Source organism: Bos taurus, chromosome 19, assembly GCF_002263795.3.
Source record: "Bos taurus isolate L1 Dominette 01449 registration number 42190680 breed Hereford chromosome 19, ARS-UCD2.0, whole genome shotgun sequence".
Classification (NCBI taxonomy): domain Eukaryota; kingdom Metazoa; phylum Chordata; class Mammalia; order Artiodactyla; family Bovidae; genus Bos; species Bos taurus.
In genome coordinates this window covers 22,032,538-22,046,499 of record NC_037346.1, presented here as the reverse complement: position 1 = coordinate 22,046,499, position 13,962 = coordinate 22,032,538, and the positions used below count along the sequence as shown (strand labels likewise).

The 13,962-nt window shown below is 50.4% G+C and overlaps 1 protein-coding gene across 1 annotated transcript in view; it reads right to left on the bottom strand.

Moving 5' to 3' along the window:
• NXN (nucleoredoxin) overlaps positions 1 to 13,962 on the bottom strand; it is a 163,946-nt gene that overhangs the window by 6,604 nt on the left and 143,380 nt on the right. The window contains exons 5-6 of the mRNA NM_001102136.1: positions 13,778 to 13,884; positions 66 to 245 (exon numbers count right to left, since the gene is read on the bottom strand). Coding sequence (NP_001095606.1) covers positions 66 to 245; positions 13,778 to 13,884 — 287 coding nt within the window. The remainder of the gene's footprint in view (positions 1 to 65; positions 246 to 13,777; positions 13,885 to 13,962) is intronic.

Sequence of the window (13,962 nt, the reverse complement as noted above, 5' to 3'; positions counted from 1 at the left end):
CCCCTGGCCCCCTAGTGAGCTCTGCCCATCTTGTTCCACCTGGGGCCCTCAGCTGAGCTTCCTACCTACAAACAGGACGAGGCAGGGGCCCTCGTTGAGCTGCACGGCGTTGGAGTCGGAGAGCTCCAGCACGGGCTTGGGGTGCCACGGGAAGCCCCTGCAGTCCTCGTCATTCAGCACCTCCACCCGTCCCTGCCGCGTGATCACCTCCCCCTGCGGGTCCAGCACGATGAGCGTGGGGATGCCTGCAAGAGAGCGAGCGAGCGAGCTTGGCTTTGGCCCCACAGTCCATGGGACAGCACCCCCGGACACGGTTTAGTCCTCGAGTGGAATCCGGGCTCCACCTCGGAAGAGCCGTGGAACCCCTCTGGGTCTGCAGGGGACTTCTCCACAGAAGCCCGAGCAAGTCACATCCTCCCTCTGGACCTCAGACCCTCCGCTGCCATGTGGTGAACACACTGCAGTTCCCACCTTACCCCACTATGGGAGGATCAACGAGGCTGTGTATTTAAGAACTTCAGCCCTGGGTCTCAGTACATAGAAGAAAAATGAGAAAGCCAAGAGAGGTTGGATGACATCATCAACTCAATGGACATGAGCTTGAACAAACTCTGGGAGATAGTGAAGGACAGGGAAGCCTGGTGTGCTGCAGCCCATGGGGTCGCAAAGAGTCGGACACAACTGAGCAACAACATGAGGTCCCCAAGAAACAGGAGCTGCTCCCCCGCCTGCAGGAAGTCTCAACCTCAGCAGGTGGTATAAACGCATACTCCCTTGCAGTGCACACGCAAGGGTGTATAGACCAGCACAGATCATAGCAGGAGGGCCCCCCCGGGGGAGCACAGGGGGCCTGTGGTAGGAGGAGCCTGGGGCAGCAGATGGGAAAGGACAGCTAGCCACCATCTCCAGCCCCGCTGCCTGGGGCAGTTCCAGTGACCGCTCTGGGGGAACAGTCCCTGGAGGGAACATACTGGCAGTGCTGCTGCCCTCACATGAGAGTCCTGGGCTGGGGTCAGAGATGCAACACCCAGCTCCCCACAAACCACAGTCTCCCTCCAACCATAAAGCCTCAAATGGAAGAATCAGAGGTGACCCCTTCTGGGTTACAGGGGCATGTGGGTTTTCCAGCTCCCTGCTCCTTGCACCCCACTCTCTGCTGCTTCTCCTCCAGCCAGGGACCTCAACCCATGGAGGCAGCCTCGGCCTTGACCTCTGAGGACAGTTGTCTCCACACTGGTCCCTCCCCTCCTTGCAGTAACCAGCCACCTCCCCACTGGAGCTGACTGGAGCTAGATGGGCCAGGGAAAGCCAGAGCAATTTAATATTTATAGATTCTACAGCTTTGAGTCAGTAGTTTGCTTCACTGACATTTTTCTTCTCTGTGGGGGGTGGGAGGGGGGAGGGATGCTGAGGTACCAGAAACACAGCCATGGTGTTTTGTAACCTGTGCGGTGGCCGGGGCAGCAGGCATGCAGGGGTGGACCTGCCTTCAAAAGGAAAAACGAGTGCATTATGTTCACACCTATGAGAAGGAGAGGCTTGGCATGTTGGGGAGCAGATCCAGAGAGAAGCACCCTCTAGGGACTGCCTTTCCCACCACACACATCACATACAAATGCACATGGCCAGAGCAGGCGCTTTTGGGGGCTTTTAGGATGCGCCCAGAGCACAAGAGACACAGGGCATCTTCAGCCTCATCTCATATCTGCTCGGCATCTCCCAGAGACCTGCGGTTCACATCAGGGGTCTCCCTATCCCAGATGGGGCTGGGCTTGAGTCAGCAGCCTGTAGGGGCCTGGGGCTGGGGCCCATGACACGAAGGGCCAGCTGGCTGCAGATGAACGCCTCCCAGTGCCATGCCCCATCTCAAAAATGCTTTGGCAAAGTTGTTTAATCAGTTTCTGAAATTGGGCAATTTCTAGTGTTGGGTTAAACCAGGTTCCTGCCCACTGCTATGATTAGACACAGCAGCAGGCTTGTTTGTAGCCCAGACATGGGATGCTGGGTTGGTCTGTGGCGGGCGGGCAGGCATGCACAGAAGATGGAGAAGGGAGGGAAAGTAAAATCCAAAGGCAGAGAGGCTTGCTTTCTGGTTTGGGGCTTTGGTTTCTCCAGGTGACTAATGGGCTTCTTTGTTGCCATGGCTAAGGCCTGTCTCCAGTCCTTGCTGGTGGGGGGAGGCACCAGGACAGCAAGGCAGGGACTCGAGCCCCCAGGTGACTACTGGGGGTTCCTCAGCCGATCCCATGGAGGGACAGTTCCCCTGGACCCTCCCCACCCCTCCCCAACAGCTATGCAAAAGTAAAGGCCCCTTGTATTTGGTGCTTTAAGCCCAAGATGACAAGGTTAGGTTGACTGTGGAGCACAAACAGAAAGCGACTCGGTATAGTGACCACAGATTTCAATCCAGAGAAGCCCACTTCGAGCACATGGACTGGGAAAAAGAATTGACAAGCACCAGTTGCTTTCCCATCACTGAGCGGATCTTGGGTTAGTTTGGCCCCAGAGCCCTAAGCGTGTACACCTCTCTGGGGATGAACCAGCCAGAAGGAAGCTCAATCTCGTGGCATCTGCTCAGTGCTCCACCCAGTGTGGGGACCTCACCCTGGGATGCAAGATTATCCTCCTTCTGCCAATGGTCAAGTTGCCTACCCAAGGTCATCTGCCCAGTAAGTGGCCAAGTTGGGACAGAAAGCCTGATCTGCTTGTTGGCAAACTGCTGCTCTTTCTACCAGGCCAGTCTGCTGGCGGGGACTCTCACAGCACCATGGGTTGGAGGGCAGTCATCCCCAAGGAGGAGCTGGGCAGGGCAGGGCACGTTCCTGCATCCATACCTTCTGTACCACCCACTTTCCTTTTCTCTGAGGCTGTGGGGGAAGGAGGCTGAGATATGATCACCTCTCCCCTTTCTCTCCCATTCACCCGCTTCCCCATTCAGACCCTCATGCCTTCCCTGTTCCCCCGTCCCTTGAAGCAGGTTCCCCGAAGCAGAGACTTCCAAGGAGAAAATAGGGCAGAGCCTCTAATGGGAAACTTAAAGGAAATGGAAAATTTCTAATTGATGCCTTTGTACAAAATAACTTCCACACCAGCAAGAGGCTTCTCTGAAGGGAATGAAAAGGGAACAGTTCGTCTCTGCTTCTCTTGAACTTGTTTCCCAGCTAGGACAGTGCGGGGGGTGGGGGTGGGGGCGGGGGCGGGGAGACTACAGTGCGGGTTCCAAGGAAGATGCAGGCAAGTCATTTACTTGCTCAGAGCCTCATTTACACACCGTCAAATGGGGGGAGTGGGAGTTTCCGATCTTACTTGGGTGTAGGAAGGAGTAAAAAGATGCCAAGCAGAAAATGCTTTTGAGCAGGATATCTGGCACAAAGCACTCTATATATATCAGCTCTCATTATAACTAAGTCCATTATTATTATTATTAGTCATCCCTAGGTTGATCATTTGGCTCTTGAGAAGGGATAGAAGACCAGTGCCGAGGACTTCCCTGGTGGTCCAGTGGTTATGATTCCACACTTTCGCTGTCAGGGCCCAGTTCAGTCCCTGGTTGAGGAACTAAGATTCTGCAAGCCGTGCGGTGCGGCCAAAAAATAAAAATAAGTTAAAAAAGTAAAAGGAGAAGACTTGCTTTAGTGATATACACGGGAACCTCCACGGTGGCTGGAGGGAGTTTGCTCAAGAAACAGAAGACAGAGGGAGATCAACACCACAGGGCGGGCTCCAGGGCCGGCGTGATGCTGCCACGTCTACAGACGGTGCTCTCTTACGTGCACCACCCCAAGTTCAACCTCTGGGCGTAGAACACATACTCTACACTCCTAGAGAGGGCCTCGGCCCCAGGCGCCTCCCTGGGGAGCTCGGGTAGACCATGCCAGAGCCTCTGAATCCCTTTCACCATCTCCCTGAAAACCTAGAGAAGAAAGAAAAGGCCTAAGGAGCTGGCTCCATGCTGTTTCCTCTTGGAGAAGCCGATTTGTGACTATGTAAAACAATCTCAAAGTCGCACGTACTGAGACTGTCCCAGGTTGCGTTTGGCTGCTTTTCTATCGCCAAAGAAAGGGAGTTTCGAAGGAGGTGGTGGGTCTGGGGGCAGCACCGTCAGCGGGTGGGAGAGGAGCCGGGCAGGGCTGTTTCTCTGCTGCTAGATGACCGTGTGAGCACAAAGATTGCTGGGACTGGGGAAGAGAAAGGCAAGGAAAGGCAGGCCCCAGGACAGGATAGAGCAGGTTAGGGCACGTGGCAGGACAAAAGGTACATGATCATGGAAATACACGGTCATCATGAAGACTGTAGCAGGATGGAAAATGTTTGTAATATGTGGTTAAATCGAAAATACAGAATACACAGTGCTATGTGTACAATTACAACTGTGCAGAAATATGCTTGTAGACAGAGACCAAAAGGGACCCAGAAAAGTGAAAACAGTTGTGTGAGGAAGGCAGGAATGCGGGTGAGATAGATATACATTTTTCTTAAACTGTCTTATGATAAATTCATTCAAGTTAAATAAAAATCAAATAAGAACTGAGGGGCAGTAGGGGTGGGATGACAAATACAGACCATGCTTTGGCCACATCCACCACCCATTCCATTCATCACATCCCTCTTCTCTCTCCTGCTCCCCGAAATCTTCCCCTACTGGGAGAGCTAATAAGGAAAGGAAGAAGGCAGCTAGTTTGGGAGGTGAAGCTCAGAAAAACCCAAGGGAGGTCAAAGGGATTAGGCTCACTTGAATTTGGCCAGAAGGCCCATGTGGCCATGCCAGGAGGCACAAAGACCTTTTTTTTGGCGCCACCACAAGGCAGGCAAGATCTTAGTTCCCCAACTAGGGATCAAACCCATGCCCTCTACAGGGAAAGTGCAGAGTCTTAACCACTGGACTGCCAGGGAAGTCCCGAAGAAGACATTTAAAATGGCAGCATTCTTATAGAAAAACCAGAAACAACCAAATATCCACCAACAGTGGAACTGATAAACAGATAAACAGGCTGTAGTACAACAAAGCACTTCATGGCACTGAAATGAACCAGATGTAAATATCAACAGGGATAAATCTCAAAGACATAATGTTTAGTGAGAAAAGCAAGCTGCAGAACGCTATTACAGCATGTCAGCACTTAAGTACACTTCTACAAACACAGCCAGCACGACCTTACATTACTCATGGATTCACAGCCACAGAGCAAGCATTTGAAGAAGACTCACACTGAATGGGTGGTAGGGTCACTGCTGGGCACCCCCAGCACCCCGGGGAGAAGGAAGGGGCTCCGAGGAGGAGTGGAGGGAACCCAGCTTGGTGTCTGTTTAAAGCTCCCATTCATTTCTATACTAAATATTGGAAGCAAAGGTGTCAATTCTGGGTGGTGGCCCCAGGGGTGTTTGTTATATTATTCTTTGTCCTTCCCTGGTTTTTCTTTTTTTATGTTCTCAAAATGAAACAAGATGAGCAGAGGAGAGCACTGAAGCTGCTCTGGAGGCCCCGAGGCAGCCCCCAGCCACCCTCCCCAGGCCCAGGGGGGCAGCTCCAGACAGCCTGCACCAGCCCTTTAAATCCTGAGACTTGCCTACAAATACAGCAGTGTCAGCCCCTTATCCTCGGTTCATTGAAAACCACAATGAGGACTTCCCTGGTGGCTCAGTAGTAAAGAATCTGCCTGCCGATGCAGGAGACATGGGTTCAATCCCTGACCAAGAAAGATCCCACATGCCACAGATCAACTAAGCCTGTGCACCACAACTATTGAGCCTGTGCTCTAGAGCCCACACGCTGCAACTCCTGAGACTTCGTGCTGCAACTACTGGAGCCCGAGCACCCTAGAGCCCATGCTCCGCAACAAGAGACTCCACTGCAAGGAGAAGCCTGCTCGCTGCAACGAAGAGGAGCCCCCGCTCGCCGCAACTAGAGAAAAGCCTGCGAGGCAACGGAGACCCAGGACGGCCAAAAATTAAATAAATAATAAAAAAGAAAACCACTACGGCTGAGTGTTTCATTTCTATAGAAAATAGACACTGCCTCACATCCATTTTTCAAAAAGGGGCTCAGAAGGGAGAGAGAGAGGAGAAGGGCAGGGAGTGGATGAGGAAGGTGGGGAAAAGGGAAAAGGAGAGGAAAGCTAGAGGATGAGGGTAAGGAACAAGAGGGCAGGAGAGAAACAGAAGAAAAACAGGTGCTGGGAGAGTGAGGGCCTCACGGCAGTGCCTCCAGGGCTTCCTTGGGCCCTGTCCACTGGCCCCAAAGCGGGAAGGGGAGGGGAGACAACAAAGCCAGCGAAGGCCCCTAACCCAGGAGAGAATGCGCTCTGAGCCTCCCTGCAGAGAACACGGTGTTCTCAACAGCCAGCGTTAGACAATGGCTAATGGGATTTGCCTTTCGCCAAGTGTGTCCAAACCTTTTCCTTAGAAACACATTTGTCAACAGCTTATAGGGCTACAAATTCCCCGGTCTGCACAAAATGCTGGGAAGAGGGAGGCCAACCCCACTGCTCCCCAAGCAAAGGAAGCAGGTGGAGGCCACATGCCAGGCCTTGGTGAACTCAGGCAGCCAGAGCTGAGGCTAGATCACTCGAGGGAACAGCACCCAGCCCAGGAGCAGACGCCTCCTCAAGTCCCAGACCCTCCCTGCACCACCTGGTTGGACACCTGAATGAAGTCGCAGCATCTTGTGCAAGGCCTCCTTGGGACGCTGGGGGACACTCAGAATCCAGGGGTGCTCTGAGCCCAGCTCCCGAGGTGCCCAGAGGATTCTGGGTTCTCCTGCACAGTCTGAGCCTGTCCGGGTGACACAGGGGAGCTCTGCCCTTGTGGGCCTCAATGTACAAAGTGACAATCCGATCAAGTCATCTGCGCACTGCCGGGCACGAAGACAGGCCAGGTGGAGGCGGTTCGGCTTGGGTGCAGGCAGTGGAAGATACCCGACTCCACGCTGTGAAAGAATCCTCATCAAGACGTCCAGGAGGACACAGCAAGTGGGGTGAGAGCTGAGGACAGAGTCAAGCAGGGAGCGCGAGCTCTCCCAGATACAGCCCCGTGGATCTGCCGAGCCAGACAGGCGGCGGGACTCTCCAAGGACTCTGTGTGTGCATGGTGTATGGTATGGATTGTGTACATTGTGATACTGCAACATAATAAGGCGTGTATATCTGGCCTTCACCCCCAGTTCCTGGAACAGAGCTAAGACTCTTACGATTTCCTGAATGAAAGGGGTGATAGGAACATCTTTTGTTATACTATTTGGTCTTAGTCCCAGATCCTGACACAAGAGTTTCCAAGACCCTTCCAATCGAAGGAGTAAAAGCCTCTTTTGGGATGCTAAGATGATGGGTGTGGGTCACCAGAGAGACGTGGTTAGAAGGTTGGAATTTTAAGATCCACCCCCGGACCTCAACATCTGGGGAAGGGAGAAGAGCTGGAGGTTGAGTGAATCACTGATGGCCAGTGATTTAAGCACTCATGCCTACATAGTGAGACCTCCATAAAGGCCCCTCAGTGATGGGGTGCAGAGAGCTTCCAGGTCGGTGAACAGTGGAGGTGCCGGGAGGGTGAGGCACCTGGAGAGGACATGGGAGCTGTAATGGAGCAAGAAAGAAGAAAGGAGATGGGCAGATGCACAGACACTCCAAGTTACAGACTTGATGATGTAACAGATGGTTCCATGGCGGAGAGGAGGGAGACAGGGAGTTCAGGAGGATTCCGCACCCCCACTAAAGCAGGGCTGCTAAGGAGAGAGACACACATCCAGGGTCGGGGGGTAGTCTGGGCCATGGGAGATGCCAACAAGGAGGAAAGTGATGGCCCTGGGACCTCAGGTCCCCAGCCAATCACCCCTCCACATCCCTGTTACTCTGTTCGTGGGCCAGCCTGTGCAAGGGTGCAAAGGCATCTTCTCAGTAACCCCATCCCCAAGACCCCTAGAACAAGTCATGGATTTTCTCTTCTATATATCTATAGGAAGTAGAGAAGTATATCTATATTTTAATCTTGTATTTTGGTAGTCAAAGGCAGTGGAATGTTGACTGGTAAGATCACAGGAAGAAGCAACACAAGACTGTACTAACAACATGCGCTTCTACTAAGCTACCGGACCCTTAATGTTCAGGGGACCCCAAAAATGCCATGAAGCGAAAGCGACCCTGTGAGGCTAGAGCTAGACACGGGGATGCAGAGGCTGCCTGCATCCTCTTAGGTCCGCTGACCCTGGAGCCCGAGGGAGCGGCCTCTCTCTCCCCACAGGCAGGCCTGTCACGAGCCACAGCCTAAGGCCTGGCCGCAGTGGGAGCACAAAGAATTCATTAGAAATCCCAGGGGACAACGTGCCCCAGGGGATAATGAGACTCTTGAGAGTCCCTGGAACTGCAAGGAGAGCAAACCAGTTGATCCTGAAGGAAACCAACCCTGAATATTCATTGGAAGGACTGACTGATGCTGAAGCTCCAATATTTTGGCCACCTGGTGCAAAGAGCCAATTCATTAGAAAAGACCCTGATGCTGGGAAAGATTGAAGGCAAAAGGAGAAGAGGGTGGCAGAGGACCAGATGGTTAGACAGCATAACTAACTCAATGGACATGAACTTGGGCAAACTCCAGAAGATAGTGGAGGACAGGGAAGCCTGGTGTGCTGCAGCCCATGGGGTTGCAAAGAGTTGGATACGACTGACCGACTGAACAACGCCAACAAACAATGTGCCTCTGGGATTTTTGGAAGACATCTAGCTTACATGTCTCTACTGCACTGAATTTCCTTTAATTAAAAATTTCCCAAAGCTCCAAAGTCCAAAGGGCCAAGTTCAAGGACCACAGCCTGGTGCTCACCGGCCTTACACTCAGTCTCCCTATATAGTACACCATGGACATCTTGCTCTGGCCTTCGGCCTGGAATGTCCCAAGCCCTCTACCTAAATCCCAGACATTCTGTAAGGCCCTGCTTGAGAGTCACCTCCTCCAGGAAACTTCCTGGCTCCAGAGTCCCAAGCCAGAGTCTCCTGTGAACTTAGATTATTCCATTGTGCAGCCCTCCATTAAACGCTGCCTTGAGAAGGATCCTGTGAGGCTCTTTCACATTCCTCTCACTGTGCTTTAGTGCATTTCTGGCTAGATAGGGTCAGAGGTGGACAGATCAGGGTGAACCAGTAGTGTCAGACAGGCTGTTTACAGGAATGAATCCTAAGGCCCACCCAAAGAGGTCAATGATCAAGTTGGCACAAAACGCTCTGCCAGGGGGAGAACCCAAGAGCGAGGAAGGAGGAGGTGGGGAGCTGGGAAAGCAGGCAGGTCCAAGCTGAAGACAGACTGCTGCAGACGGCAGGGCAAGCGCTCTGCGGAGCCAGCAGACAAGGAGCAGCGGGACGGGCCAGTGCAGAGCTGGGTTCTTCTGTGTGGTTGCCTGGCCGCTGCTTGCCTGGGCACAGGGCCTCTCCAGATCAGCTTTCTGATCCTCAGATGAGGGCTCCTTGAAGTCTGGGAACCACATATGTGCTTATCCACACACTGCCAGGCCTTAAGAGGCTGAGCCAAATGAATGCATCTCTGAAAACGCTCCTTTCTCTTCTTGCTCATTTGTGGTCACCCGCGTGCTGGCTGTCTGGGCCACACCTAACAACCAGGGCTCTGACCGCTGTTCTATTTGTATGTTGACAGCTGGAGGAGTCGAAAGGAGAGTTCCCTTCTCTGCTCTCAGAAGGCAGACAGAAAACAATCAATTTTTTCATGTCCTGCCAACATCTGATGGAAGGGCACCCTCCAGCCTCAGTAGTGTGTCTAAAACTAGCGTGGACTCTCACAGGCCTCATGATCTCTCCTCAAGGAGACTGCTATTCTGTGTCTCCTCCACTACCAAGGGCCCAAGGGCCCCAAGAAGCATCTCATGGAGCAAAGGGAGAGGAGAGACCCCCACCTCAAACTGGCTGTGCGTGATATAGGCCATCCTTTGGTAATTTATTACTTTCAGGTGATCTCAGGGCCTTAGTATCGACCCCTAAGAACAGGATCTGCACCTCACTGGCCTCTGCATCCAAGAAAGGGCAACTCCCTTCCTCAGAGAAGAAAAAGCTTATGCTGTACTGAGGACCTGTGCCTGGAAAGAAGATGAGAGCCCACCTGACGGACCAGAGTGGCCAAGCGAGGCCCAGCACGCACTTTGCTATATGGGATGAGTTTGATTTCCTGAGTCGTCATACAAAGTGTCACCTATCTGACCAACACATTCTAGTTCTTCAAAAGACATCACCCTACTGAAGTTATTTCCCAAAGGGGATCTCATCTTATCCACTCCAAGGCAGCACTGGGATAACCTTCTGGTTTTTTATTTCCCACCAAATTCAGTGTATAGTAGTGGTTAGTGGAAACTCAAGAAATGGAAACCTATCCATTTAAATCTACCCCACCTTTTTTCCAAAAAGGATTGGAGGCAGTTTAAAAAGTGAATGGTATAATTCAATAAAAAACAGATGAAAACTGAGACTTCCCTGATGGTCCAGTAGCTAGGACGCCATGCTCCCAATGCAAGGGGGCTGGGTTTGATCCCTGGTCAGGGAACTAGTTCCTAGATGGTGCAACTAAGAGTCTGCATGGCACAACTAAGACCTGGTGCCACCAAATAAATTAAACAAAATATTTTTTAAACAAATGAAAACATCCCACTGAGAAGAGAACAAGGCAGGAAGAGAAAACAAAGCTAGGATCTAGGGCGTGCAGAGAAATTGTCAGCTTTGCAAAACTGCTAAACGTGGTTAGAAATTCAGTTCTGAGTTTTCTCGGGGCTAAAGCAAGCAAAGAATTGTGGTCTGTGAGGAAATCCAAAGTATACAAAAGATGAGAGAAAACACAAAAATGCACCTCCAACTGCAAAGAAGTCCAGTTTCTGCTAGGTGCTACAGGGTAACTTCCTGAACATAAATTCCTACAAGTGGGATTTTGAAATCAAAGGTTTTGTAGATTTTTTAAGGCCTCTGGTGTGCATCGCCAATCTCTCCTGGAAATTTTGTCCTGATTAGATTCCTCCTAGCAGCCTGCTCGGAGAAGGCAATGGCACCCCACTCCAGTACTCTTGCCTGGAAACTCCCATGGATGGAGGAGCCTGGTAGGCTGTAGTCCATGGGGTTGCTAAGAGTCGGACACGACTGAACGACTTCCCTTTCACTTTTCACTTTCATGCATTGGAGAAGGAAATGGCAACCCACTCCAGTGTTCTTGCCTGGAGAATCCCAGGGACAGGGTCGCACAGAGTTGGACACGACTGAAGCGACTTAGCAGCAGCAGCCTGCTCTCTTCCCTACACTGGGGATTATCCTTTTTTGGAGAGTAGAGTTCTTTGCAAATGTAACAGGTACAAATTCAGTGTTTTTATCTGTAAATCATGAATTTAAATTATCCTGAATATTTTTCTTATCCATTCTGACAATATGCATCAGCTGAATTGCCCACCTTATATCCTATACATATATATATATATATATATATATATTTTTTTAATTAAATTGTTTCTCTCTCTTTTTTTGGACTGATGCTGAAGCTGAAGCTCCAATACTCTGGCCACCTGATGTGAAGAGTTGACTCACTGGGAAAGACTCTGATGCTAGGAAAGATTGAGGGCAGCAGGAGAAGGGGGCAACAGAGGATGAGATGGTTGGATGGCATTGTTGACTCAATGGACACGAGTCTGAGCAAACTCCGAGAGAGTAAAGTGCAGAGAGGCCTGGCGTGCAGCAGTCCATGGCGTCGCAAAGTGTCAGACGTGACTGAACAAATCTGGAAAGGGCTCTTTTTTTCTATAAAGGAAATAGATTCTTTGCCATATTGTTAGTTGCCTTTCTGTTAGCAAGTTTTCGGACATCCAAAACTTTATCTTTTTTAGGTTGTAAAATAAAAGATTTTCCCCTTTCTCCCTAAGTCAGTCAGTTAAATATTAAATGCCTACTCTGTACCCAACACTGAGACTTCCCAATTTTACTGAAAAAAAAGGATAAAGTAACTTGCTCAAGGTCAGTCAGCAGTAGGGGAGTGCCTTCAGCAAATACTTGTTGAATGAATGAATAAGTGAATTGAGAGACATGCAGTTTTACTTATCCGCATCAAGTGGCAATTTAACCCTTGGTCTAGGGTCATCCCTTATCTCAAGAAATACTGCTCCTATGCTAAGGCACACATGTTTTAAGTCTCTGCAAGCAGAGTGCTGGAAGGAAATATACCTGCACCATCTCCTTTAAACTAATCAACTGGTACCCATCCTGCTGGAATGGTAAACCATGTCATGTCACTCCACTTCTGTTTGGAAGGAAAACTGCTTTCATCTTTTTAATTACTAGGAGACCTAAAGCTCCAAAATTCTCGAAGGATTCTCAAGGATTCACAGACCTCGACTTCACGCCCAAAGTGCAGAGCCTGGACAAGCAGCACTGGCATTACCTGGGGGCTTGCTAGAAAGGCAGGATCTCTGCCACACCCCAGAACCACTGAGTCCGAATCTGCATCTTCACAAAAGCCCCAGGGAGTAATTGCGTACATTTGAAATTGAGAGTCATTTATTTACTTTTTGCCACACTGAAGGGCATATGGGATCTTAGTTTCCCGACCAGGGAATGAACCTGAGCCCTCTGCAGTAGAAACATGGAGTCTTAACCAATGGACCACCAGAGAAGTCCCAAGAATCACCAGTTTTAGATGAAATATCAATTTCTTGAAACTAGCTCCTAACAAAGCAATATGTGTACTCTAAATGCTGAAGAAAAAAAGTTAAAGAACCTGATAAGTCCCCCCACAAGCTGTGGAGTTTGTGGGTAGATCTTGGTTTGTCTCTTTTTTTCCCACTTCCTATAAAACAAGGAATACTGAGAACTCAAATATTAGCTGTTAACTGTCTAGGGCTGACCAGGATCTGGTACCACTAATACAAACAGAATGAATTTAACTCTTAATAGGCCACCAAGAAAAAACCCGGCTAGGTGAAGGCTTGCTGTTTAGTTGCTCAGTTGTGTCTGACTCTGCAACCCCAGGGACTGTAGCACACCAGGCTTCTCTGTCCTTTACCATCTTCTGGAGTTTGTCAAGCTCATGTCCATTGAGTCAATGATACCATCCAACCATCATCCTGTCACCCCCTTCTCCTGCCCTCTATCTTTTCCAGCATCAGGGTCTTTTCCAGTGAGTTGGATGAAGGCTGGGAAAGAGGTATTCATATAACAAAGAATAAAAATGCAGATTGTCTCACTAGTAACCATTATTTCTGAAAACACCATGATTAGTACTTCAAGTCCAAGTTTTTGACACTCTCAGGAAATCTGTTCTGTCACCTACAAGGCAGTACCCCCTCCTCACCCTTTACTCTGAGGCTTCAGCAATGGTGAGAAGTACTGGATCTGCTTTATCCAATTCATGCTCCCAGCAACTCTTTGTGGTAATTTATCATCTGCATTTTGCACATGAGGAAACCGAGGCTCAAAGAACCTGAGTGATGGAACCAAAGGTCACTCTCAGGTCTGAAGACAGGTTTTGACCCGGTCACTTGGGCGTGTGAGCTCTGTAGCCCAAGTATGTCAGAACCCACTAGGCTGGGTGGTGAGAAGTAGCTGTCTCACCCAGACAGGCACTTTTTCTTTCCAAAAAATGGCTTTAATGAGGTATAATCTACATACCACAAAACCCACCGCATATTTTTAAGATGCTGAAAAATGTGAATATTCATGGAAATAAAGATGTTCTTTCCCCTCCAGAAGGAAAGCCAAAGAGCTGGTGAACCCAGATGAGCCGGATTCCAAGGAGCCCCGGAGTCGGGAACGCCTACCTTGGATTCCATACAGCCGGTTGAGGCGCGACCGCCGGGCCTCGTCGGTGTAGGGGACTGCAAGCCACGGCATCTCACTGAAGTACTGTTTGAATGAGTCCTCAGACCTACAGAGACACATGCACAGAGACAGAGCTCTATTACTCCTCAAGGCACCACCATCAGGTCCTCCTCGCCTCCCACCA